The 24,193-nt window shown below is 40.6% G+C and overlaps 1 protein-coding gene across 1 annotated transcript in view; it reads right to left on the bottom strand.

The window, feature by feature from the left end:
- Positions 1-24,193, bottom strand: part of cacna1ba (calcium channel, voltage-dependent, N type, alpha 1B subunit, a) — a 130,474-nt gene that overhangs the window by 50,074 nt on the left and 56,207 nt on the right. Inside the window, exons 7-18 of the mRNA XM_053420375.1 lie at positions 23,652-23,755; positions 15,581-15,696; positions 15,353-15,439; positions 11,014-11,095; positions 8,782-8,999; positions 7,905-8,017; positions 7,614-7,726; positions 7,378-7,509; positions 6,036-6,108; positions 5,829-5,946; positions 5,643-5,710; positions 4,459-4,565 (exon numbers count right to left, since the gene is read on the bottom strand). Coding sequence (XP_053276350.1) covers positions 4,459-4,565; positions 5,643-5,710; positions 5,829-5,946; positions 6,036-6,108; positions 7,378-7,509; positions 7,614-7,726; positions 7,905-8,017; positions 8,782-8,999; positions 11,014-11,095; positions 15,353-15,439; positions 15,581-15,696; positions 23,652-23,755 — 1,331 coding nt within the window. The remainder of the gene's footprint in view (positions 1-4,458; positions 4,566-5,642; positions 5,711-5,828; positions 5,947-6,035; positions 6,109-7,377; positions 7,510-7,613; positions 7,727-7,904; positions 8,018-8,781; positions 9,000-11,013; positions 11,096-15,352; positions 15,440-15,580; positions 15,697-23,651; positions 23,756-24,193) is intronic.

The following is a 24,193-nucleotide window of genomic DNA, read 5'->3' as shown; positions in this document are numbered from 1 at the left end:
GCATTTCATCAAATATTTTAATCTGTCTTTGCAAAGATTTGCAGGAAATAACTTTATTTCATGTTCTCTTTTCTTGGTCCTACAGATTCTTCACTCTCACGTTCTGCATAGTGCACGCAGCACACTGCACCACACTCTTTAAGAGCTTCAGCTAAGAAGTGGATGGACAACATTTTACTGGAGCCACTGAATGAACAGAGCATGGTGTGCATGACAACAGTGCAGGGCAGGTCTGTTTCAATTATGTGGTCTTGCCGTCAAGGAAATGTGAAAAATGAGAACATGATCATGTATGTATTTATCTGTTTATGCATGTTATCATCATCATCATCATCATCATCATCATCATCATCATCATCATCATCATCATCATCCACCACCTTGCTAGCAGGCGGCTGTTTTTACCTCAGGAAGTGATGGACTGGGGTGCAGACATAACTCCTACAAACACATAAAGGGAGCGACATTGAAACAAACAGAGGGAGAGAAGGAACTGTGAAAGGGACAGAAACAAGTTACAGACATGGGCACAAAGGGAGCGAACTAAGCTTCAGAAAACTGACAAGGGGGAAAACATGAACAGTCAAGATGCAAAATTATGGGGAGCAGGGGAATAAAATGGACAGGAGATAAAAATAGTGAAAAGTATTTTGCTGCAATTGTGTTAAAGAGCTGTCTAGTGTTTGGTGGACTTGGAGTTCTCTTTCACAGAATCTGTTCAGTGTCTTCACTTTAGGGTATGCCTCCTCACATATAACGAGCCAACGCATGGGCCACTGCTACAATATGGACCGCATACATCTCCCTGACATAACCTGTTTTTCAAAGGGGGTTTTCACTTTGCAGGAGCAAAGTGGGGGCTAATCCCATACTGAGACGACCCACTCATACTAGTCAGAGAACCAGGGCTACATAGATAACTAAAGAGACAGTGTGGGACTATTTACAGGTGAAAACTCTGACTGTGTGATCAGTGTGTGTATATACCTGCTTCTCAAACCTGCAGGTGAGACCTTTCACCCATCTTCAAGCACTGAAGTTTATACTAATTTGACTTTTAACTTGTGTTTAAAGACTGACAGGCCATACAGATGTTCAAAATAGTATAAAATACAATTTTTTGCCAATTAAAATCCTAAATTATGTCTTTCAGCGTGATGTGATCCCTGATAGAATCAGTAATGTCCTAAAAAAGTTGGTCAGTGAGTTTTACTTAGTCTGTTGGAGAGAGTGATCACGGTCAGTTGAACACACATTTGGTGCAGCAGGGCGGCGTGAGTGGGATTGAGTCCAAATACTCTGCAATATGTGTGTGTTGGTTTGAGAGGTTATGAGAGAATTCAGTGCAACAGTGTGCTATCAGCCTTCAAAAGACTCAACATGATGAAAAGTTATAGTTACTCTACTGCTGTCTCCAATTAACTGAGCAGTCACATTCTTCATCAGTGAAACACAAGCCTTTACAATGCAGTAAGAATATATTATATTATACGACCAGCCTGGGAAATCAATCACATCACATACAGTATGAACAATGATCTTGACATCTACAGAAGAAGTGTAATTGATAGAAAAAAAGAAAACCATTCTCAGACAGAGGAGGATCATCACTGACACTCGTGATCACAAAATTTTTTAAATTGAACTCAAGTGTATGTAAATACACACACACACACACACACACACACACACACACACACACACACACAGACACACACACACACACACACACACACACACACACACACACACACACACAGCTCTATCACAACATGTGAGCGCAGGAAGCTTCCATGTTTTAGGACAGTTCACATTGAATAATGACTGACAGGACAACACCAGAAGAAGGTGGGGTATTAGCAGCAGCAGAGAGGAGGGATGAGCAAAGAAGGGTAATGGGAAGATTTAAAAGTCGAATCAGAGAGGTAATAAATAACTCACAGTGAGTTAACGCTGCAGATGGATGAGCTGCTAGAATGCGCGTTACCTCGAGTGCGTGTTAGAAAACTGCACATGCACAAAACAAAAGGGGGAAACATCATATCGGATGAAGTCAGGGAAAAGGCCAGACACCATTCAACATTTCTCTCCTTCTCTTTGTCCTTTAGCCTCTCATCTCATTTCAATGTAATCAGCAGTCAGAGAACATTAACAGGACTGAGTCTGAACCAGAAAGGAAATGTCACACAACTTGGCCGTCAGGGACAGTGACAGCAAGATAAATCAGATGTCAGTACAGACAAAGAAAATAAGCCCACTTTTGGGATAGTAGGGTTCTACTGATATCTATAAACAAGCAACATTTTACCATGACTGGTAATGCAAGAGGCACATTTATAGATATGATTATATGGATATTTGCAAGAAGAGTAGAGAGTTATGGATACAAGAATAATGTCATGTTCAGAGTTGAAAATATTGAGAATGGTGCCAGCAGCTAGTGTGTGTGCTGACACATTATTACTGTATAACAATGTATGTGGACCAGTAAGACCGACCTGCATGGTTTAAGTATGCGCAGGATTTAAAGCTGCATTTTCTGTTGTCTGTAAGTTGTTTCTGAATTTTTTTAATCTTATTTGGTGAAAACCTCTTCATGTTCCAACAGCCGTCAATAAATAAAGTTGTCCGACAAGAAAAAGAAAAGAATGCAGATCTGTGGGCCTCACAGGACTGTAATATACACGACCAATCATGTCATTTGGACTGAATTAAATATATTGGCTGGCGTACCTATCTCTAACTGACCTGCACCCTGCCCTTGCTCTCACTGCGCAGGACCATAGTCCTCACAAGCCAGAAAGGTATAGAATATATTTCTTTAGCTGTTCCACTATATCCACCAGCTTGTCTCTATCGCGTGTCTCTAAGTTTGAGCTTTTTCTCTTACAACTGATGTCTTAAGTCGATCTGTAAGCTAAACCCACTTATCCCCTGAACAGCTCACCCAGTCAATTACAGATGTGACATTACAGCTTTGGCCTGTGCGAGGAAGACAGTGTACCCGGTGGAAATCAATGCAGGTAAGTTCCAAAGCTTCAAACCCACAACATGCCTGATGTGAGGACACCGTGATAAACACTGCTGCTGTATGCTGCTGTATGCTACTGTATACTGAATGAAAAACCAAAGCTATAAGGTGTTTAAAAGCTCCATAAGTCAACTGGTGAACCGCTGTGTGTTGATCACTGTTAGTGACTCCTTATACGTAGCACATTTGATTTTTTGTTTTTATTGATTAGTAGAAAATGTAAATACCTGATTAAAATAACTTAAGGTCATGGCTGTTTATGTTTATTGTTGGACCAAATTTCTCTCATTCACACTTCAAAATCTCAAACTCTGAATAATTTTTAAGTCACGGTGAAGTATGATGAGTATGACTGAGACAGCACTTCAAGATTAAAGTTGTACTGTTTCCAAACCTTCTCCATTACAACCGTTAGCATTGCTGCTGTGTGCTGCAAAAAAGCTGTGCAAGTCTCTCTGATGTTCAACTCCACCAATGACATTATTTATATCCGTTATGTTTAGTTTATCATGTTCAGAAATGAGCTTTGACAGAAAATGCAGTTGAATAACACAGAATACTGAACAGACTATGTTGCCATATTTCTAAAGATACAGAACAGTATCTTTTAGAAGAACAGCAAAAGAGACTACAACGATTCACTGTATCGGCTGTATAAATGTCATGTGGATTGCTGTAAACAAAAATAGTGAATTAAGGATAAACGAGACCAACAAGAACTAAAACAATACAATGACTAAATCAGTAATATCACTAAACGGAAACCGTTAAGTGATATACAGATATACTGCCTGGAGAATCCACATTAAGTTTCTAATTGGCCTTGTGTTGATTATGAAATATTCTATCCATCATGCATGCTGTATATTTCTGGTGGTTACATATTAGCATTATAATGGGATATCATAGGTAAACTGGCTGTTTGAGAGAGAGATAAAATGTAATTTCACTTATGAGTAGTATTTTCTCCGCTGATATTGTGATTACTCTCAGGGACTCTGCAGAAATCTACTGCACAGGCCGTTTCGGGAGAGAGGAAGACAGAGATCTGCCTTTTGAAGAAAATGTGTGGGCGAGGAGATTAACATCAATCAGTCAATCAAATTATATTTGTATAGCCTATATTCCCAAATTGCAATTTGTCTTATAGGGCTTAACGGGGTGCAATGTCCCCCGTCCAACATGTGGTTGTCATCTTGGAAATGCAACTCAAGAACCAAATCAAACAGATACCATGTATGAGGAAAGACAATTCTGACACACTTAAAGGTTGATGCCTCCAGCTAAATGTTATATTCAAATTCATTTGATATCATATGTGCTGACATGTCGGTGACCTGGTCCTTAGCATGGTTAGCGAATTAGCTTTAGTGTGTGGATATGAGATAAAAGGAAGCCCAGGCAAATATTGGCAGAGGTTGACTTACGCTGTGACGGAAATGTTAGCAGCTGACATAGGGCTGACCTCCTTTACCTCCTTGGCCTTCTGGAGTGCGAGTTTCTTATTGATGGCCACCTCTTGCTCCTCTTCATCCTGGACAGAGTTGGCAAAAAAATACATATATACAATACTTAGCAAGGCCCCCCCAACCCCCCTCATTATTTACGAGTTTACCTGCTCTTTTGTTTTGGAGAGCTGTTACACTACTGTCACTGAAAGTGCATGGATGTTTGAGTTTCTTTGACAGCTGCAGATCAGCAATTGATATTATATATAATGCAATTAGGGTGATGGTTACTCGCCAAGAGCTTCAGTCATTGTTGAGTTTTCAATATAAGACATAATATATAATATATCCTCTAAGCAGAACTACCTATTTAGAAAAGACTGGACATTATCCGCAGGTAACGCCTGTCGGTGAAATGCTCTGTAGACCAGTCCATCTCATTTCATTTAAGACTGTGTGGTTTAAGCAGCCCATAAAGGAGGTGGTCTTCCTGAGTTGGATAGACCAGATTCTCCAAAGGATGCAGCCCCTGAATTGAGAAACAGCTATTGCTTTTGAGTTTGTAATTGTTAGCATATATCGGCCAAAGTTAAACTTAGTTTAGGCTTATTTAATCTATTCCACCTTCTGAGATCGACAATGACAGCAAGGGACACAGCACTGTGGCACCCTGAATATACCAGAGTTTGGAACAGGAAACTGATATCAAATGTCATATGGTGACCCGCTATTTCAAAAAGATGGCCACGCTGAGGCTAACTGGTGGACATGCTAACTTAGGTAGATGCAATGAGGTAATAGAAACAGAAGCAAAAGAAGAGTTAAAATTGGTGTTGTCTTCCAACATTGGATGTAAGTAAAGGTGTTAAGATTGATGCTGAACTTACAATGTTTCTGCTTAAATGGTAAATGGCTGTTACAAATAGCTTGTTTAAATCAGTGGCTGACATATTGAATAAAAGGTTTGTCTTTAGTGGTGAGGTAATACCAGTTCATTATGTTGAGGTACTGAGCATTGGCTAGGTCATAACTGCCCACTCTTCCTGAGTGGACAATCCAGTGACAAGGTTCATTGTGCTTCATACAAAGATGATAAAAGGACTATGTTGAACATATAAAGCCATGATATAAGGTATATCTCAAGCTATTAGGAAATACAGTACCTTAGTGAGCTCCTGGGCATTTGCAAGATTATCAACAGCAATGGCCAAGAAGACGTTGAGAAGTGTGTCTGGTTATTTGTGGTTTCAGGAAAAGTTCAAATGACTAACAAACACATAATCTATATTCACAATTGTAGCTGTTCCTCAAATCAATGATACAGAATATGGATCAATCAAGTAGGATACAGTTTCCGAAGAGAGTGAGAATAATGAAGTAAATGGAGGAGTACATTCCCCTATGAACGCCCCCCTGTGATTTGATCCCGTGGTACATGACTGCATTCCAATCTTCCCCAGTTAGGATCTGGAGGGGGGACACAAAGGGTGCTTTCTGAGTCTAGTTCAGCGGAAAACACAGAGCAGGATAGAAAGCATGGTGGAGTTGACCTTTACCTGGAACACAGTGAGAATGGCTGCTGGGAATGTGTCAAAGTTAGTTGTCGGTGTTTCAGCTTCAAAATTAAACCTGCAGGGGGAAAAATGAACAGTCTTTGAATGTAATCAAGCTGCAAAGCCACATAGTCACATTCACTCCTCAGCTATAGAGGATGGAGCATCTTATTGTCCTCTCCATCAGGCCACTGTACAATATTCCAGAGTAATATATGCCTATTACATTTGTTTCACCTTAGTCTGTGTGACCTTATGGCTGATCTCTGAGCATTTCTTCTTCTTAAATGGATGGGTTGTGCTAAAGCTGACATTTTGTATCTCTGTTTGTCTACTGGGACCTAATCATGTCCCCCCTAAAGTTGAAGGACGCAAAGAGAGAAGGCAGAATTTGCTTATTGTTTCTGGAAGAAAGAGAAGGGGTAAACCATGTGTTCCAGAGGCCTGTGAAATGCATTTTTATTTTCATAAATTTCAACCAACTGAGGGCTAAATCATGACTCTCTGTCCAGGTTTGATGAATGAATGTCAAAATGTAAATTCTCAATTAAATCAATCAATGTCATGCCATGTACTGACCGAGCTTACTAATATTTCATTTAATCTGAATTTGTGCCTGAATGTTCACATCCTCTCAACATCTGTATATGCACTTTAACATTGATGTGGGGGACATAAATTCATGATGAGTGAGAGTGCGAGTCCACAACATTCCCTGAAATCTTTGATACAGTAATGAACTGGGGAGAAAATGTCATTAAGAGCCAGGAACTACACTCATGGCTCCAACAAGCTTATTTAAAGCAGTCAAATACTATTCCTGTTAGAGGAGAGAGAACCAGAGATGCCATAAGGTTTCCCTTGTCTCTTTCCTCTTGTGTTATGAATGTCCCTGTAATGTCCTTGTATGTGTATGTGTGTTGGATGGGCTTGACACTCTGGTCCCTTTCCCAACCAAACTACCACTCACCGGTTGCTGAGTCAGCGACCACAGCTGCAACCAGTACTTTGGCACCGGCTAAACCAAGGACCCCATCAGATCGCCATACAACCACAGTGGTTACAAATGCTACTCAGTATCTTTACTTTATTCCTTTACCTTGCTGTGCTAATGTGTATTTGTGTCCGTGCTCAAGATCATCGAGCCATCCCTGAAATATCGCCCCAGTCTGCCCTTTTGTAACCCGTCCGCCTGTTGTGCTCTATTTGCACAACTACGGTTCCGCAAGCACAGGGCTGAGGCTCCCCAGCAAATCTTTGATTTTGAGACTGGCACGACATAGAATAAACGACATAGACAGAGGTAGTCCACTACGAACAGCTACAGTAGAATTAAATGACTCACTGGCCACCAAACAGCTGCATCCCGAGCAGAGCGAAGACCACAATGAAGAGGAAGAGGAGGAACAACAGGCTGATGATGGACTTCATAGAGTTGAGCAGCGATACCACCAGGTTCCTCAAGGAGTTCCAGTACCTACAAACACAAACACAAACACACACACACATACGTACGTACCACATGAGTATGTATATATGACAGAAACAGTTTTCCCGACACAGACATAAGTGATGACTCACTTGGTGACTTTGAAGATCCTAAGCAGTCTCAGAGCTCGCAGGACACTAATCCCAAATGAGGCTCCAGGTTTAATGGCAGCCCATATCACCTCAAAAATACTGCCGATGATCACCTGTGAACACATTCTGATAAATGCTGCAGGCAAACACAGTTTTCTTTTCCAAATATTTTCACTTTTTACTGCTATTCAAACGTTTGATGATTGCCCTTAAGTACCTGTATCAGGCTGTATATGCTCACACTGTACAACTGTGTAATGATGTAATTCCAGACTGAATGAAACGACTCACCCCGAAATCAAAACAGTTGAATGAGGAGTGGAAGTAGTTCTGGGGTCCAAGTCCATACATTTTCATGGACATCTCTGCCAAAAACAGGCCCAGGAATACAAACTCTGCCAGATCTGTCCAGGGGGTGAAATAAAACTCACAGATCAATACACTGGTTAAAAAGGGCCCTCCTTCTGATTCCCACAGTTCAATAGAGCTGGGCTTCTGCTGCTTGTTTAGCTCTGCCCACAGCAAATACAACCAAGAAAGAGTCTGTTAACCTAGGAAATAACTGTGTATATGTGAGATATATGTTTTGCTTCTCCAGTATCAGATTGTACACATGTTGTCAACCTGCATATATATGTGCATGTTACTATCTTGATTAGTATTAGTATTATCATTACTGTGCAACACTCCACCACTGGATTAAGATCTGTTTTTTGTTGTTGAGTGAAAGCACAAACGACTTTTACTGCTTCAAGATATTGATGTGCTAACAATGAGCCTGACCACACCTCATTTTAAGACCTACACGTGCATCAGCTCTCTCGTGGGATGGGAAAATGACAACTGTCCATGTCTGACAGACTGGCAGTTGTCAAGCTTTGCACCGGGTGAAATATATGGCCTATGGAACAGTGGGAACAATCGACAGGAGTCAAACAGGCTCAGTGGTATAGTTGTAGTTAGACTTGTACTACGTAATCTTACCACCATAGGTTATTGTTACAGGATAGAGGTGTGGTTAAAACCCCTGACTGTTTTGATGTGTTTGGTTTGTTAATTATGCACGAAACTTTTAAATTTGTAAGAAGTAGAGTGTCATTGCTTCTTTCAAATGTTTAACAGTGTCACTTTAAATTCTCTGTATGGTATAACATCTGTTGGTCCTCACATAGGGCATAGGTGAGCCAGTCCGGTTGGTCGTAGTGCACGATGGCTACACACAACGTGTTGAGGCCAACCAGACACAACACAATCCAGTAGAAGCTCTGGGACTTGACCAGACGACGGATGGTGAAGCGAATCCTTTTCACTTTCCTCTTGAAGTAAGATGTGTTCTCGTTCTTGCTCTTCACGCTGGCCCGGGTAAACGGTGACCCTGGGGGGGCAGTTGGTACAAAACATAGAAAATGGCAATAAAGTTACCAAGTCTAAGACAGAGGTGGACTTACCACTGAACTCAAGACTGGGTTTGAGCAGAGCTACTTTCAACCTGGACATTGTTTGTGATAGCACCACAAGTTGCCTATATTTTATAGAGGTGTTCCATTGCCACAGTAAAATGATCTTAAGAGCCACCAGAGGAACAAACGTGACATATGTAAACTATTCAAAAACAAAAACAAAAACAATTTGTTGTGCTGTGATGTCACTAGATTTAAGCCCTTGACTCTTGGATCTCAGTACCATGGTCTTCACCTCTCACCTTCCTTCTCCTGCTTAGCCTGTACTGTATTAAAGTAGAGGCTTTAATGGGACAAGGCACAGATAGGAGGTAGAAAAATGGTTCTATTAGAATTTCATTACGAGCAAAGGAAGACTAGAGGGCTAATTATTTCCTAGTCTATTTTAATCTAGATATGTGACTCATGCTGTTTGACCTGAAGTCCCACACTAATCTCTCTATTTTAAAAGGATTCCATTATGATTATCCATGATTTCCTTATCTGACAACTCCAAATATCAGCACTACTGGTTCACCACCCACACCCATCTCAAAACTTTGCCTTCATTCTGATCTAAACTACACACTTTCAAAGTGATACCATCGAGGTAGCAGAATCCGTCCAAAGATAGACGGATGGACAGACAGAAACCTGCCAAAGAAAACAGCCTCTATGGTAGTGTGTCCAGGACAGCGCCCCCAATCAGGGAAGACAACTGATGTAAGGAAATGTGTCAGATTTTCATTGTTGTGATTTCTACATTTTAGAAGTTACTAACACCAACAGTGGCAAGATTTGGCTTCATTTAGACACCAGTTTACCTCTGGGAGCTTAGTCCAGTAAACTAGAATGTTTATTATATGCATAATATATCTGTATAAATTGCTCCCCAGTAGTAATATCTGAAATTAAGAAAATAGAGTCCACCCTTGTAGCATTGTTTTTGCTCATCCTCAATAGAATATCATCAGAGCCTCTCCATTTGTGATTATTCACTACATCAGCTAACCAGTTCCTGCTATGGGTATTCAGACCGATTCCTAAATAGATTTGGGCAATTAAGTATTTTAACAAAACTGTGTACCGGGCAATACATCAACCAATCCTTTAACCCAGTGGTCTTCAACAGGGGGTCCGCGACCCCTAGGGGGTCCGCGGGGGTACTGCAGGGGGGTCGCGAATTTTTGGTTGATAAGACAATTTTTTATATATATATATTTTGATTTTTTCAAAAAATTCACTTCTTCAGAACCAGAATTGTATATATTGTCTTCAGATACACATTGACATGAATCCAACATAGTGTAGCGAACGGATAAATTGAGGCAGAAGACGTTATCTTTCAGTCAGCAATGCACACATTCAGCTACACACAGGAGCTCTCTCAAGCTGGGCACCGGTTCACAGCCCCTTTTATGCAAATACGACAGCACAGGCACTAGCCAATCAGATCGCGTTTATGCTCAAGTCTAAAGAGTGCGAAGCTCAAAAATAAAAGATGGAGGACCAAACTCCGTAGATGGTCGTATTTGTACCTAAAAGTTGTTTGTTTTAAAAAATTTACCGAGAAATAGACTGTACAATGTAAAAAAAACATTACTGTAACTGAAAAATAAGTCTGAGAGGATTTGCGAGGTGTCTGAGCCACCTTTCTAATGTTAGCATGCTACTACCCACAAGGGTAGTATTGAATGCACAATAACAGGGTAGCTATGTTTATACATGGCACTAGGCCCAGAATAATATAAACAATATTTTATGCAATTTATATAGTAGGGGGTCCCTGCTCCATCTCGCCATCAGTTTGGGGGACCTTGGCCTGAAAAACGTTGAAGACCCCTGCTTTAACCCAATGAACAAGCAGTTTGCATGTTACAGTACCAACAAAATTTGAAGACTAGAGAGTATGAAGACCTGCGGTAACATGGCAGATATTGAGTCTCAGGTCGTCCTCACCAACAGATGAGATGTCAGTGAGGTGGTCCTCGCCCTCCTCTGCATTGATGAGATCATTCTTACTCTTCTTTGTCCTCTTCAGCACTGCAAATGAAACAAGAAAATAAATCAATAAATCACATCAGTTATAAAGCAGCTGACCTGATTTAACTCTGATTCATAAATCTCTTGTTCAAGTTCAAAAACAAAGAATCTCTCTCTATATTCTATATATCATGTCATATATCTTCATTCATAAACTTTCAGCTGTTCCATCGTATATATAGAGAGTTATTTTCCCCACCGCACACAGCCATTCATTCATGGTTGTACCTATCACTGAGGTTCCTGAGGAATGGACCTTGGTATTTTTTTTCTGAGGTGTATAAAATAAAAGTTGTATATATATATATATAAATAATTACCTAAAAAAATGTTGTACCTGTGCCAAAATCACCAACATCATCACCTGACCTTCTGGCATCTCTGCTCATGTGTGGGTGGGTGTAGTGAACGATCTTCACACTAATTATCTTTTAAAACCAGACAGATGGACAAATCTGCCAAAGCTTGATACAGGTAACTACACGTTTTAAAAAGTGAGAATGGAAATTTGCGAATACACAACAGGAATTTGCATTCTTTTTTTTAGAGTATTAAAGTAAAGTGTAAACCTGATTCTGTTTTATGAATTCCAATCACTTGATGATGTTTCTTTCCACTAAACATAAATGGATGTATAATCTCTTACATGTGACTGTTACACAGCAGCCGTGCCTCTAATTCATCACGTGACTCATCGTTGTAATGTGTCAGTCATCATCACTAAACCTCTGAAGGACGATCAATGATTAATCTACAGAGCTCATGTTAAAATCCACTTTGAAAAGTGCTTGATAATTCACAGGAGAGTAATAGATGGAATATAAATGAAGCATATGATAAAATCTAGAACTCAATCATTTTTACCAAAGCATCTGTGTGTAGGATCTAGTGTCATCTAGTGGTGATGAAGCAGATGGCAACCAACTACCATTCCCCTCACCTTACCTTCTCCTTGTACATAAGTGTGTAGGAGAATCTACAGCGGCCTTCAGGGAACATGAACATGGTAAAGACCCCCTCTAAATCTGGTGGACCTTCAAACTGGACATTTAAGCTTATGATGTCGCTTTGAGTGACATTTTAAAGAACATGGTGGAGTCATAATACAAACAGTGAAATTGGCAAAAAACCAATCGAACAATGTTTCATTGTAGCAACTTTAGTAAAAATGCCGCAGATTAACTATTGCTGGGTTGTGTTGACACAATTTAATGTTTGTTAAACTTTTTGTTCGTCGGAATTCTGTTTACTGCATTACCAGACGAAATAAAAATATTTTTTTTACACAGACTTGTGACAAGTGAAATATACACATATTCCCAGCTAACTGTTGGAGATAGACTCTTTAATTTACCACGCTTTAGTTTTGCTGAGTTTTGTTATTGAGAGCTATTCACAGAGAAGAGCTTTAAAAGTGTGAAGGGCCCTCATACTCCCACACTCTGAACTCTGGGGAGCCTCACTCACTGCTTCCTTCTAATCCCATTACCCTTCCACCCATAATCACTATGACGGTTACCCTGGGTCAGGCTGCGGATGAGACGCAATGCGGCCTCGATAACAGGCGAGTAAACACACACAAACAACACAAAATACACAAAAACACACGCCTCAGTGGAGGATACCAGTGGAAATGGCCGGTATCAGCCACATGCGGATTAACAGTAAGAAGCTATTCAATTTCCCACACAGATAAACAGTTTAATCTATTAATATAAAGTGTTTTTATGATTTGGTTTTGTAATTATTTGCAGTACCATTTCATAATATAAATACTGTATACTTGATGGTAAGTATATTCTCTAGATGAAGTTAATACTTGTGAAATGCATGTAGAGAAGGTAAGGAGAAGTGAGTGAAAGAGCCCAATGAGGGATAAATGAGCTTCAAAGGTTTTAACTAAACACACATTTTGACTTGTCATAGAAGGAAAAGCACAGTATTACTGGTAATGTTTACTATCAATAAGAACCAACTACAAGGCACCACTCTAAACGACCTCCAAAAACTGCACAAGGCCAGGTCCTTGAAGAAGGCCAAGTCAATTCTGGCTGTTTTTAGAGTTTGCGCTGCTTTCGTCAGTCTGCAGATATATCTTTCCTAGATGTAGGACAAACAGATGTATAGAAACTCATGTGTCCCTGCTGTCACCTTTAAATACCCAAACATGAATGTATTACATATATATTTTGTATTCTGTTTATCTTTTATGTTTTATATAGGGCTATACCTATAGATAATTTTTGTATCGATTAATCTAACACATTTTTTTCCGATTAATCGATTAATCTAATGCTTAAATGTTATCACTTGATTAATCTAATAATAAATTCATCCAAAAATAACATTTTAAATAAATAAAATAAGGTTTGCATTAAAAAAGGGCTTTTGAAAAAGGCATCTTAAAATAAAGTGCATTATTTTAGAAAATATGTAGTTTGAGTTTTTTCTTAATGTACAACTACATAATACATATAACAATCTCAACAAATATATATACATATGTTCCCATACGGTTTTCGCTCTACATGCTCCCATTAGGAAACATCATCAGCCGTTTTAATGGGATATCATAACATTCCTATGCCGATGACCCCCAAATATACTTGTCCTTCAAGCAAGACACAACTCCTATCAGAGAGCCTATCCACTATTAAGGAATGGATGTCACCTAACTTCCTTAAGTTAAATTCAACTAAAACTGAAATAATGATGTTCGGTCCCGACCAGCTATCAGGCAGACCCCTATTATTTCTCAGTCCCTTGGCAGCCAATATTAAAACTACATCTAAAAATGTAGGTGTCTCATTTGATTCTCATCTGAACTTCAAAACACATGTTAATCAAATCATTAAATCCTGCTCCTTTCACCTAAGAAACATTTCTAAAAATCAAAGCAGTTCTATCTCTCCCGGATTTAGATTAACTAATACATGGGTTTGTTTTATCCCACCTGGATTATTGCAACGCCCTGTATACCAATCCGTAGTAACTCGTATGAAGCTTGTTCAAAACAATGCTGCTCGTAATTTAACAAAAACAAACCGTAGGGCTCATATCACGCCAATTCTTGCTTCCCTTCAATGGTTACCATTTAAATTTAGGATTGATTTTCAGATTATTTTAATAGCTTTTAAAGCTAAACAGTGGCTGGCCCCCATATACATTTTGCAGCTCTTGACCCCCTATAATCCCTGTCGCAACCTGAGATCGGCCAGCCTGTCCCTGAGATCGGCCAGCCTGTCCTGTTGGCTGTCCGTAGGTCAAGGCTGGATACTCAAGGCTTTTTTTGGTCAGGCCTCCGAGGCTCTGGAACTCCCTGCCTGGTGAGATTAGGCTCACCAACTCACTACCGATCTTTAAATCACTGCTCAAAACCTATTTTGACAGGAAAGCATTTCTAACATGCCACTTGCAATTATTTTCATTAATCAGTCTTATAGAGTTCAAGTGTGATGTTCCTGATCTCTCTCTCCTCCTCTCCCATACCCCACCCCCATCTCGCTCTCTTTTCTACTCCCTCTATGCCACCAACCTACACTCTTCCCCGTTTTTCTCTGCTCTACCCAACCGGTAAGTAAACTCTACAGTATGCTGTCAGTATTCACTAACGTAAAGACGGACAAAGTTGAGCTGGTTAAAAAAGTAACAGTCCGTCAGAATCTTATAACAGGTCTGGGTCCATATAGAGCAGCTTCTGCGTCGATCCGGTCCGCGGTTCGACTATAGGGAACCTTTACTAGATGATTGTGGACGTTTTCCGCTTCAGCTTGCTCTTCAGGTGAGTGCATGCCTTGACTGTGCGCAGCCACCTTCCATGTGACATACCAGCCCTAATATACACAATGGCTATGTCTCAGTTCAATCCAAGTCTGTGATTTAGACATTTTTATAAATATACAAATTATAGCAATTCATTATTAAGTGTAGTCAAACGTTGTATAGCTCATTTTTAATTAGCTACATTGATTATACTGGTTTAATCCTGCATATAATATGAAATGTTCTTGGAAGTAATAGGGTTGTTGATATTTCTGTTTATTTTTTCCCTAAGGGTAGTTACGACAAAATAGATTTAGTCATATATATGGGTCATGGGTGGATGCAGGTTATCTCCGTATTTTGTTTCCGGTTCATTTAGCTGGTGATCACCAGCTTACGCCTCTAACATGCTGCTCTGTAAAATGATGCAGTTTTTTCAAAGCTGGCTGCCTGTTTTCTATCTTCACAACGGATACTGAACATAGCAGCCCTCACCTGAGTTATTGTGTTTTCTTTTATACCAAGCTCCATCCAAAGATTTCTCCTCTGCATTTTTGTCTTCCTCAGCCAGCATCACCTCCTCTGTAACACAAATACCACAGTTGAATTCAAAGGAGTCATAATTAGGTCATATCTCAACATCAATTACAGTTAAGTCATGATCAGTCAGGCATACGCCCTCATTCGTAACCCACAGTATTCATGTTTGTCTGTGTTTTCAACCTGCTTTGTCGATCCACTCCAGATATCCAGTCAGCTCTCTCTCTCTTTGCTGTTGTCTGCGGAGCTTCAGGAAAACTTGCCTCTTCTCCACCCTCGCTCTTTCTTTGGCAAACTCCCTGTGGATAACACGCACACACACACACACACACACACATATATTAAGTGGATCTGACAAGCCAACACAGACCCCAAAGCAGCCTGACAGGCATACAGCAGGCTGGCTTCCAGCAGGTAAAACAGAGTCTGCGTCCTGATACAGCTCAAGTCAGCATCAACAGCAGGTTGTCTCATGCTTAGAAAACCAGCTAATATCTGTCTGTGACATGGACTCAAGTCTGACCCTGAGTCGACAATTCGACTTGACCTGGTAAAACCCCCATAATATTTTCAGTTCAGTACCAATGGATTATAACCAGTGATGCCGCTAACGCGTTACTTAGTAACGCGTTACTCTAATCTGACCACTTTTTTCAGTAACGAGTAATCTAACGCGTTACTTTTTCCAAACTAGTAATCAGATTAAAGTTACTTGTCCAAGTCACTGTGTGTTACTATTGTGGTATTTGTGGTTAAACCGCTGGGCACGTGCCGCGGCTGGGGGAGCAGTCGCCCCGTCGCCCTCCTCTCCACGCCGCCGGAGGCTCGGTGTGCGGCACATGTTTTTTTTGGGGGGGGAGGACCTCTGGACGCGTGTCTGGACACGTGTCGGGCCCTTCTCGCGGATCACCTCAGTTACGGCGCCCGCTGGGGGAACCCTCCGTTCGCGCGGGGGGCCCTCTCCGTAGGCTTCTAATAAAGTGAGTGTTGGCAAAACCGGTTGTCATTTTTATGTAGAGGCGGCGGGGGTGTTGTCGGCAGTTGCTGAATATAACCAATAAAGTAACTTGTACTCTAACTTAGTTACTTTTAAAATCAAGTAATCTGTAAAGTAACTACGTTACTTTTAAAATCAAGTAATCTGTAAAGTAACTAAGTTACTTTTCAAAGTAACTGTGGCAACACTGATTATAACTTGACATGGAATAGGACCTTCGATTTAAAAATGATTTGATATTTTTCCAAAGACCTAAGAGTCACAACACAAGGTTGTGAGAGAGTCTGCTACAAAAAGAGTGTGACTCAATTATTCTTAATTAAAAGTAGCTGAGCTATTTGCCAGGTTAGTTTTCAGTAGAAAAAAGCTTAAAGTTGGGAAAATGTCATTGGTTGACATCGCGTCTACCCCAACCTTCAGACACGTCCACTGTCAAGCATCAACGCAACAACTCTCAGACGTGCACTGAATTCTGGATAATCTCCGGACATTCTCCAGAGAAGCTGTATGTGGGAACAGTTAGAGGCTGAGTTAGAGGCCCTAGACTTTCTAGGTTTCTCCAGCCAGCCCCTAGTAAAATCTCAAAATAATGTCCAGATAAGCTCGGGGGAAAACCTAGCAGGCGATCCTACACAGGATTCAATGTTAGCAAGTGGAGGTGTTGATGAGATGCAAATCATTAAAAAAACGAAATGTCTAAAAACAAAGTTGCCAAGAACAATCGTTTAGTTATAAAGGCTGACGCTGGTGTTGATGTGTTGTAAACAAACACACCTGATCTCTGCTGCAAAATTAATAGGACATATTCTGTCTCTGCCTGCTGCACCATCACTCTCCTGAATGCTCCGGAGATTTCTGTAGTGTGGTGAACGCGTCTGAGCGGAGAAACTCCTGCTGCCTTGATCATGTGTGAAAGACAAACTCCACAGAAAGTGCAGACCCAATTGTGCAGATGTTCTCCTGAATTCATATCTGAGAACAGCTCAGCTACTGTGTATCGGACCCCCTGGAAGAATGTTAGATCAATACATTGTAGGCATCAGTGTTATTCTCACACACAGGAACAGAAAAAGGTAGAAGTGAAGTGTGGGGCAGACAACAGTGATACATGGGCATCCCCTTGAATCTGTGTCTATGTCCTAAAACAACTGGAACTGCGCAGGAGATGGATTCATTGCTATAAATCTACCCTAAATAACCCCTCTCTCCTATTGACATCCACCCTCTCTTTATGTCAGCAGCTGTTTATAAACAGAATATGCACATGTAATTATGTAGTACATATATCACACATTTGAATGATTCTTATATCCATCGGCAACAATCATGAATCAAATGAAATCCTGACTGAATCATGTATCTATTGTGTGGCTATTTAAATGCCATCAATGTTACTTCACGATTAATTTGACAACTCTCATTTGTTAAAGCTAATGTCGTTATCTTCACTTCCAGTGCAATGCTTGGCCAACATAAGGGTTACGTCATGTGTGAGGTAGAAAGAGGGAGCTGGAATAAGAGAAGAAACACAGAGAAAGAGAAAGACAGACTTGAAATAACAGAGCATGGGATCTCTACTTCCCCCGCCCCCCTGATTGGTGTGTCTCCCACACAGCAGGGGGGGGGGCTCCACTCTGCATTGCAGTGGCTGCCTGCATTCCTGCCTGCCACCCTGCCTGCCTTCCTGAGGGTGCTTCTGTTTCCATATGTGCCTGCATGCCAGTGTGTCTAAATTAAAATGTTATGGCTGCACATCTTTCTACATATAATATGTGTGCAGTGCATCAGTGTGCGCTGGGTGAGTGTACTGTGTGCAAGCGTGTGTGTCGGCAGGCAGGGAGAAATCTTAGCAGCTAGGATTTCCCAGCATTGTAGCAGCTTTCAGCCTTGCAGCTGTCTCACACACACGCAACCAATCATGAACATGCAAACATGAGCGCAGACATAAAGCTTACACAATGAGTCAGATCCCACAACTTTGTTGATTACAAGTCCCTCTGTCTCCAAGCTCAGCTCATGCTCCCTCCTCTTCCCCACAGACCTGCATTCTCCTTCCTACCCACTAGATGTCCTCAGACTTTTTCTCCCTGCCCTCACTTACCTGGCTGCCCCGCCCCTTCGTACACCTGCTCCCACAAATCATCCTGCATTATCCCAGCTTTAGGACTTACACCAGCCCTAAGTCTCTACTCAGTGTGATACTGTCTCTTTTTGCTCCTGGTTATGTTCCACTTGTGTGTTCCTGCCTGGCTTCTCTTCTGCCTGGTTATCCTCCATCTGCCTGTAAGCCTGGTACATTAAACTGCATTTCTGTGATCAAAGATGCATGGCATAGGTACTGTAGGTGCTAATATATATTTATATATACACCACCATAAATCAGGCCTGTGTGTGTTATTTGGATAATTGTCCTCCAGAGTCAACAAAGTAGTCTGGTACCTGCTACATCTACAAAGAGGGCTATTTTACAGTGTCAGTGGTGATTGTTTGTGTGAGCGTGGCCTGAGAGGCAGTTTTGAACTAGATGGGAACTAAGTGAGTTAATACCTCTTTCAAGACTAATGCTCTGTCTTTCCATATCAAAGCAGTGTTTTCCATTAATTATCTAGACTGTGATGGCTCGCCATGTTCTAATTTGTCCTGCCACAGTTTCTTAATGAGTCAACAAAATGTTGTCACTCCTCATAATAACATAAGAAATCTCTAATTTGGTGTTTAGCTCCGTTACTGCATTGTATAGCTGTGTGCAAAACTATTATACAGTATTATATTTGCAGCGTACTCTCTCACACTATTGTCCATATAACATTTACCATTCACACAGGCAGTAAGACCTAATAGCTTCAGCTGCAGTTGCATGGCATGCACTGCAGGACTCTCCCTCATGCGAAAACAAAGGAAGTGAACAAAAATCTGCTATTTATTTGGATCAGCTCCAATATTTAATGGGTTCATCCTTGGGTCATACTCCACCCCATCACAGAATTTCATGGAAATTAGTTCAGTTCCTTCTTGGCAACGGTAATTATTGTGCCAATCCCTGCAGCTGATACTGTTACTGTCAACACAGACGATTATGCTTATTTCATGAGTAGAGAAAGTGGCTGGTTTGATGTTAATCAGTATCAAAACAGAAATGGGTGATGAGCAGGGGGTCAGAGGTCAGAGAGAGACTGGAGAGACAGGGGGAACTTGCTGTTCGAAAGACTATTAACCAGCTTCTGTAAATTGTTTGGAACATTTTAAAAGTGTGCTCTAATGCTCACAGAGGTTGGACACTTTTTAAAAAGGTGAAGAGCCTCTGTAGTTCACTGAAGCATGAATACAACTTCACAGTCTACTTTTTAGGCTGGAAAGAACTCAAATCTCACTAGATAGTTTCACTGTGGATACACACAGCACCGACCGGAGTGGAAAGTGGGAATAAATGAATGAGTAGCACCTCTGAAAAACCTCTGACATTTACAGGTACGTGCCAGGTGGGGAAAAAACCTTTTGCTGATAAAAACAGTGAGATATGGTGGTAAGCTGCAGAACAAGCATTGAGGGGATTTTGTAAACTACCGACAAGAATGATCTCATGATGGTACCAAACACAGTATTGCTATTGCACCACATGGAGCCTGACAATAACGTGCTTACAAAAAGACAACACTAAGGCACTTCCCATATTAGGAAGTTCTACACACAGAAACTCAGACAGTTGACGTCTGACACATCAGAAAGACACAGAGAGACACTTTCATTCCACGAGAGTTGTGTTCTCATCTGACATGTGCAAGACACATTGTCAGCTAGGTACAGTAAAAGTATGTAAGTATAGGTTAGACAAGCTGGATGTCTATCTGTGTGTGTGTGTGTGTGTGTGTGAGATTGTGTTTTAAACTTGGATCCCAGACACATCCATCACAGCCTGTCCACGCAGCTGATGGAATAATCGCTGACCAAAAGGCCCTGACCTCCCCTGGCGGCGGGGGTGGATCTGCAGCCTCTCAACCCTGCATGTGTCTGCTCTTCTGCTCTCCTGCCTGCTCTGAAGTTCAGATCATGGCCTTTAAACAATGGCATGGCCCCCACACTGCCCTGCCAGACAGCATCAGTGACCTTATACCTCCACAGTGAGCATAAGGCCATCTGACAACTTCTGTGGAGAGAGCAGGAAACAGTGTGTGTGTGACTGTGTAAGAATATGAAAATATGCAGAAAAGAGAGTTAACAATAAAAGCTTCTAAGAGGTGTTAATGGAAAGCTGAAGGTTGTTAATATTAAAATGAAAATGCTGCAGAAATACAAAATGGGGGTTTAACTGTAGATGCAGTTTATCATGCATGGCATTCTAAAGCTGTGCAGCCTTGACTGCAAAAGCTGGATCAAAGTAACAGTAATGAGACCATTGGAGGTAATCAAAAACATTTTAAAGTCGATTCCAAAATGAATCAGTAGTCATTGCGGTTAGGATTTGTTCATGTGTTTGATTTGATTAAGATTGTTGCTGCTACATTTTGGTATAATTTATTGCGATGAGAGAAAAGAGGGAGGGAGAGAATTCAAGGGGCTATAGTCAGCCCTCAAACATGTATTTAAGGCCATGTATTTCTGGTCCATAGAGCTAAGTGATATATCAGAGTGAAACTTAAAGTCACAATTGTTAACAAAAGAAATGGGATACAAAACTAAGCCTTGTGGTACACTAAGTGAGCTTAGTACTAGATGAGGATTTTCTTATACAACGAGAGGAAATGAACCACAATGACATTCAAATACAGTTGGAAGTTTCTCAAAAATGTTGTTCGTTAGAGTGATTGCCATTCCATATGTAAAACTTCCACTAGCTCTAAGACATGGAGGGAAGTCAGTTCTGTGAAATCTTTATTTTTTCATTACACTCCATATGAATAAATTAACAATCATGCGCACAATGCTTGAGTTCAGTTTGGGCTGTTGAGGGATAATCTCTAAATGATGCGATTGCAGGTGATATATAAAAGGCACCATTCTGGTAGAGGGTTATTCCGATTATTGGGGATGTTTTCTGTTACAAGTGGATTTGATACCAGGTGACATCACTGGCCTTTATCTCTTCAGAACATTGATACTTGCATAAAGTCCATCACAAGGAGCTGGTTGAAATGTGACACTCCAACTGGCTGGACATTGTGGAGCAAATAAACTCTTTGACTTTCTGACTCACTGTGTGAGGGCTAAAACAAGGACTCATGAAAAACTCTGGACTGCATTCGAGACAAAAGATGAGTCATGTTTTCAGCTGACACAATAAGAATATATCAATAGATACAGGTTGTTAAATGAAAGTAGCGCCCACATTTATATTTCTCTTTTCATTTCTACTATTGTTTTTCATTAATGTTCTGTCCTATTTCTTTTGTTGAGTGGAAAACTAAAAAATGAATAAATACAAAAAGTAGGGAACAAATTAAATATCTGTATATCAAATGATGTATGACATCAGCGAGGAGGAGCAATTCGGGAATCAAACTGTTCATTTTAAGGTTCAAGAATTCATGATTAAAAGACAGGATGTAGCAAGTGTTTCCGACTAGAATTAAATCTGAAACTTTATAATTTACCTTATTAAAAAATTATCTAATAATCTGGTAATCTAATAATAATTCATGATGAATGATACCATAGTTGCCTTCAAATAACCTGGAAAAAACTCAGAGGAAAATTACTGCAAAGTGAAACAAATACATTAATAGCTCTTCTTTGCTAACGATGCAGTCTGTTCACTGTAATCATCAGAGTCCAATCCAATCTTCAGCACCCAATTAACTTTCATCGAAGTTAGGTATACAGACATTGTTGTTAGAAATTAAGAATTTAGCTGCTTTAAACAAATCCACAACCACTTATGCACTCAAAAGAATTGTACGTATTATAAGCTGAATGCTTCAAAGAAAATGGATTTTAAAGCATAACACATGTAAAACTGTATAGGAGATTTTTCAGGCTTTGACCACATTCTTGTCAAAACATATCGTCAAGTGCAGGGGTTTCTATCCACCTGAACCATCACAAAATAACATTCCTGTCAGGATCTCGCTTGGGTGGTATAGTGGTGGCTAGGTGTTGGACATGAAGAACAACACCTGGAGACTTCTGGTGCTGAAGAGAGGGATGATAACAACTGCAAGCAATACTAAAAGAGAGGCAATACAAACCCAGCTCTCCCATGATCCTCTTTTCAAAGGTGATAGATAGACTCACAACTCTGAGCCTGCTATCTGTGTGGTTTTATAAAGGAGAGAATGTGTTCCACAGGGTGACAGGCTGCTTGTGACTGCTTGTGGTGTGGCAGACTCATATAATCATGTGAATTCATGCTTTAATCAAACCTCATGAATATTACATTAAGATTAAGATTAAGATGCATTTATTAGTCCCAAACACATGCACAGACATGCAAAGGAACACTCATGCAGGTAGGGAAATTTTATCTTTTCTTTTGACCCATCTGGTGCAGGACACACAGAGCAGTGAGCGACCATGTACGGCGCTCGGGGAGCAGATGTTTTGGGAGTGAGGTGCCTTGCTCAGGGGCACTAGACAGGGTAGGGAGACTCTTGGATTTTTGGACAGATCAATCCAGATTCGTCTTTTGTTGTCTCTCCGTGGAGTCGAACCAGAGACGAACCAGAGACCTTCTCTGCCCATAGACCAAGTTTCTGCCACTAGTACACCGCCACATTGAACCTGCCACAGATGTGATTGCAACAGAAGTGAAGACTCTGGATGAAGGGGAAACAAAGTAAATGTAGGTGGTTTGAATGTTTACACCACTATTACATCCTTACTATAAGTATTTCGAAGAACTGTTTGCTAAATGTCTCCCATTAACAGTGACTGTCTAATTAGCTGGGCAACCATAAGTAGGCACAGCAGACCTGTCAAACGTTGGATTGGTCCAATTTTTATTTGGTGTGTTTGGAGAGTTGTGTCTTTAGTCTTTCATAGATACTTTTAGAGTTTAAAGCACTGGTCTGAGGTTAATACTGCAGCAGTGACATATACAACCATTCCAGAGGTTCCAGAAAATCCCTGTGAGCATATTGTATATAAAGCATCTGCATGTCACATAGATAATTACTCTGCCTGTAGCAACACAACCTTTACCATTAGTTTGCTTTATTGCTCTAATGATTCACGTAGGCACAAAGCAAGATAAAAAAAATAGGCAAATACTAGAGCAGTGTATCATGGTCCCCCACCAAGGTCATGCTCAAAGTTGGTACTCACCCTGACAGCACGCCGAGCACCAGGTTGAGCATGAAGAAGGAACCGATGATGATGAGTGGGATGAAGTACAGCCAGTTCCATGTGTTCCCTGAGGCATCATTGGCCTAAACACAAAAAACACAACAACAGGAGTATTGAAGTTGCAGTGTGTATAATTTAGTGACATAAAGTGGTGAAGTTGCCTGTTGCAAATGAATAATCCTCAGCTCATCCTCCCCTTCCAAACATGAGAGAGAACCTGTGGTAACCTTCAGTTTTCATAAAAATTCAAAGGGTGTCCAGTTTGGGCTACTACAAGAAACATGGTGGCCTTTATAGAAAGGACAACCCCTGATGTAAATATAAAGTATTTCAATATAAAGTGTCCATTCAAGGGTAAATAGAACAACAATATCTATAATTTAGATGAAACACACTTCTATAAATATCACTAGGATTGTTTTATATTAAATTTCTGCAATTGGTTCCTTCACCTTAATCTTACACACTGGACCTTTAACACTGCTGAGCTGTTGCCGTTGAAGGATAAGACTTGCATCAAT

This window comes from Pleuronectes platessa, chromosome 4, assembly GCF_947347685.1.
Source record: "Pleuronectes platessa chromosome 4, fPlePla1.1, whole genome shotgun sequence".
Taxonomy (NCBI): domain Eukaryota; kingdom Metazoa; phylum Chordata; class Actinopteri; order Pleuronectiformes; family Pleuronectidae; genus Pleuronectes; species Pleuronectes platessa.
This window is presented reverse-complemented; position numbering and strand designations above follow the sequence as displayed.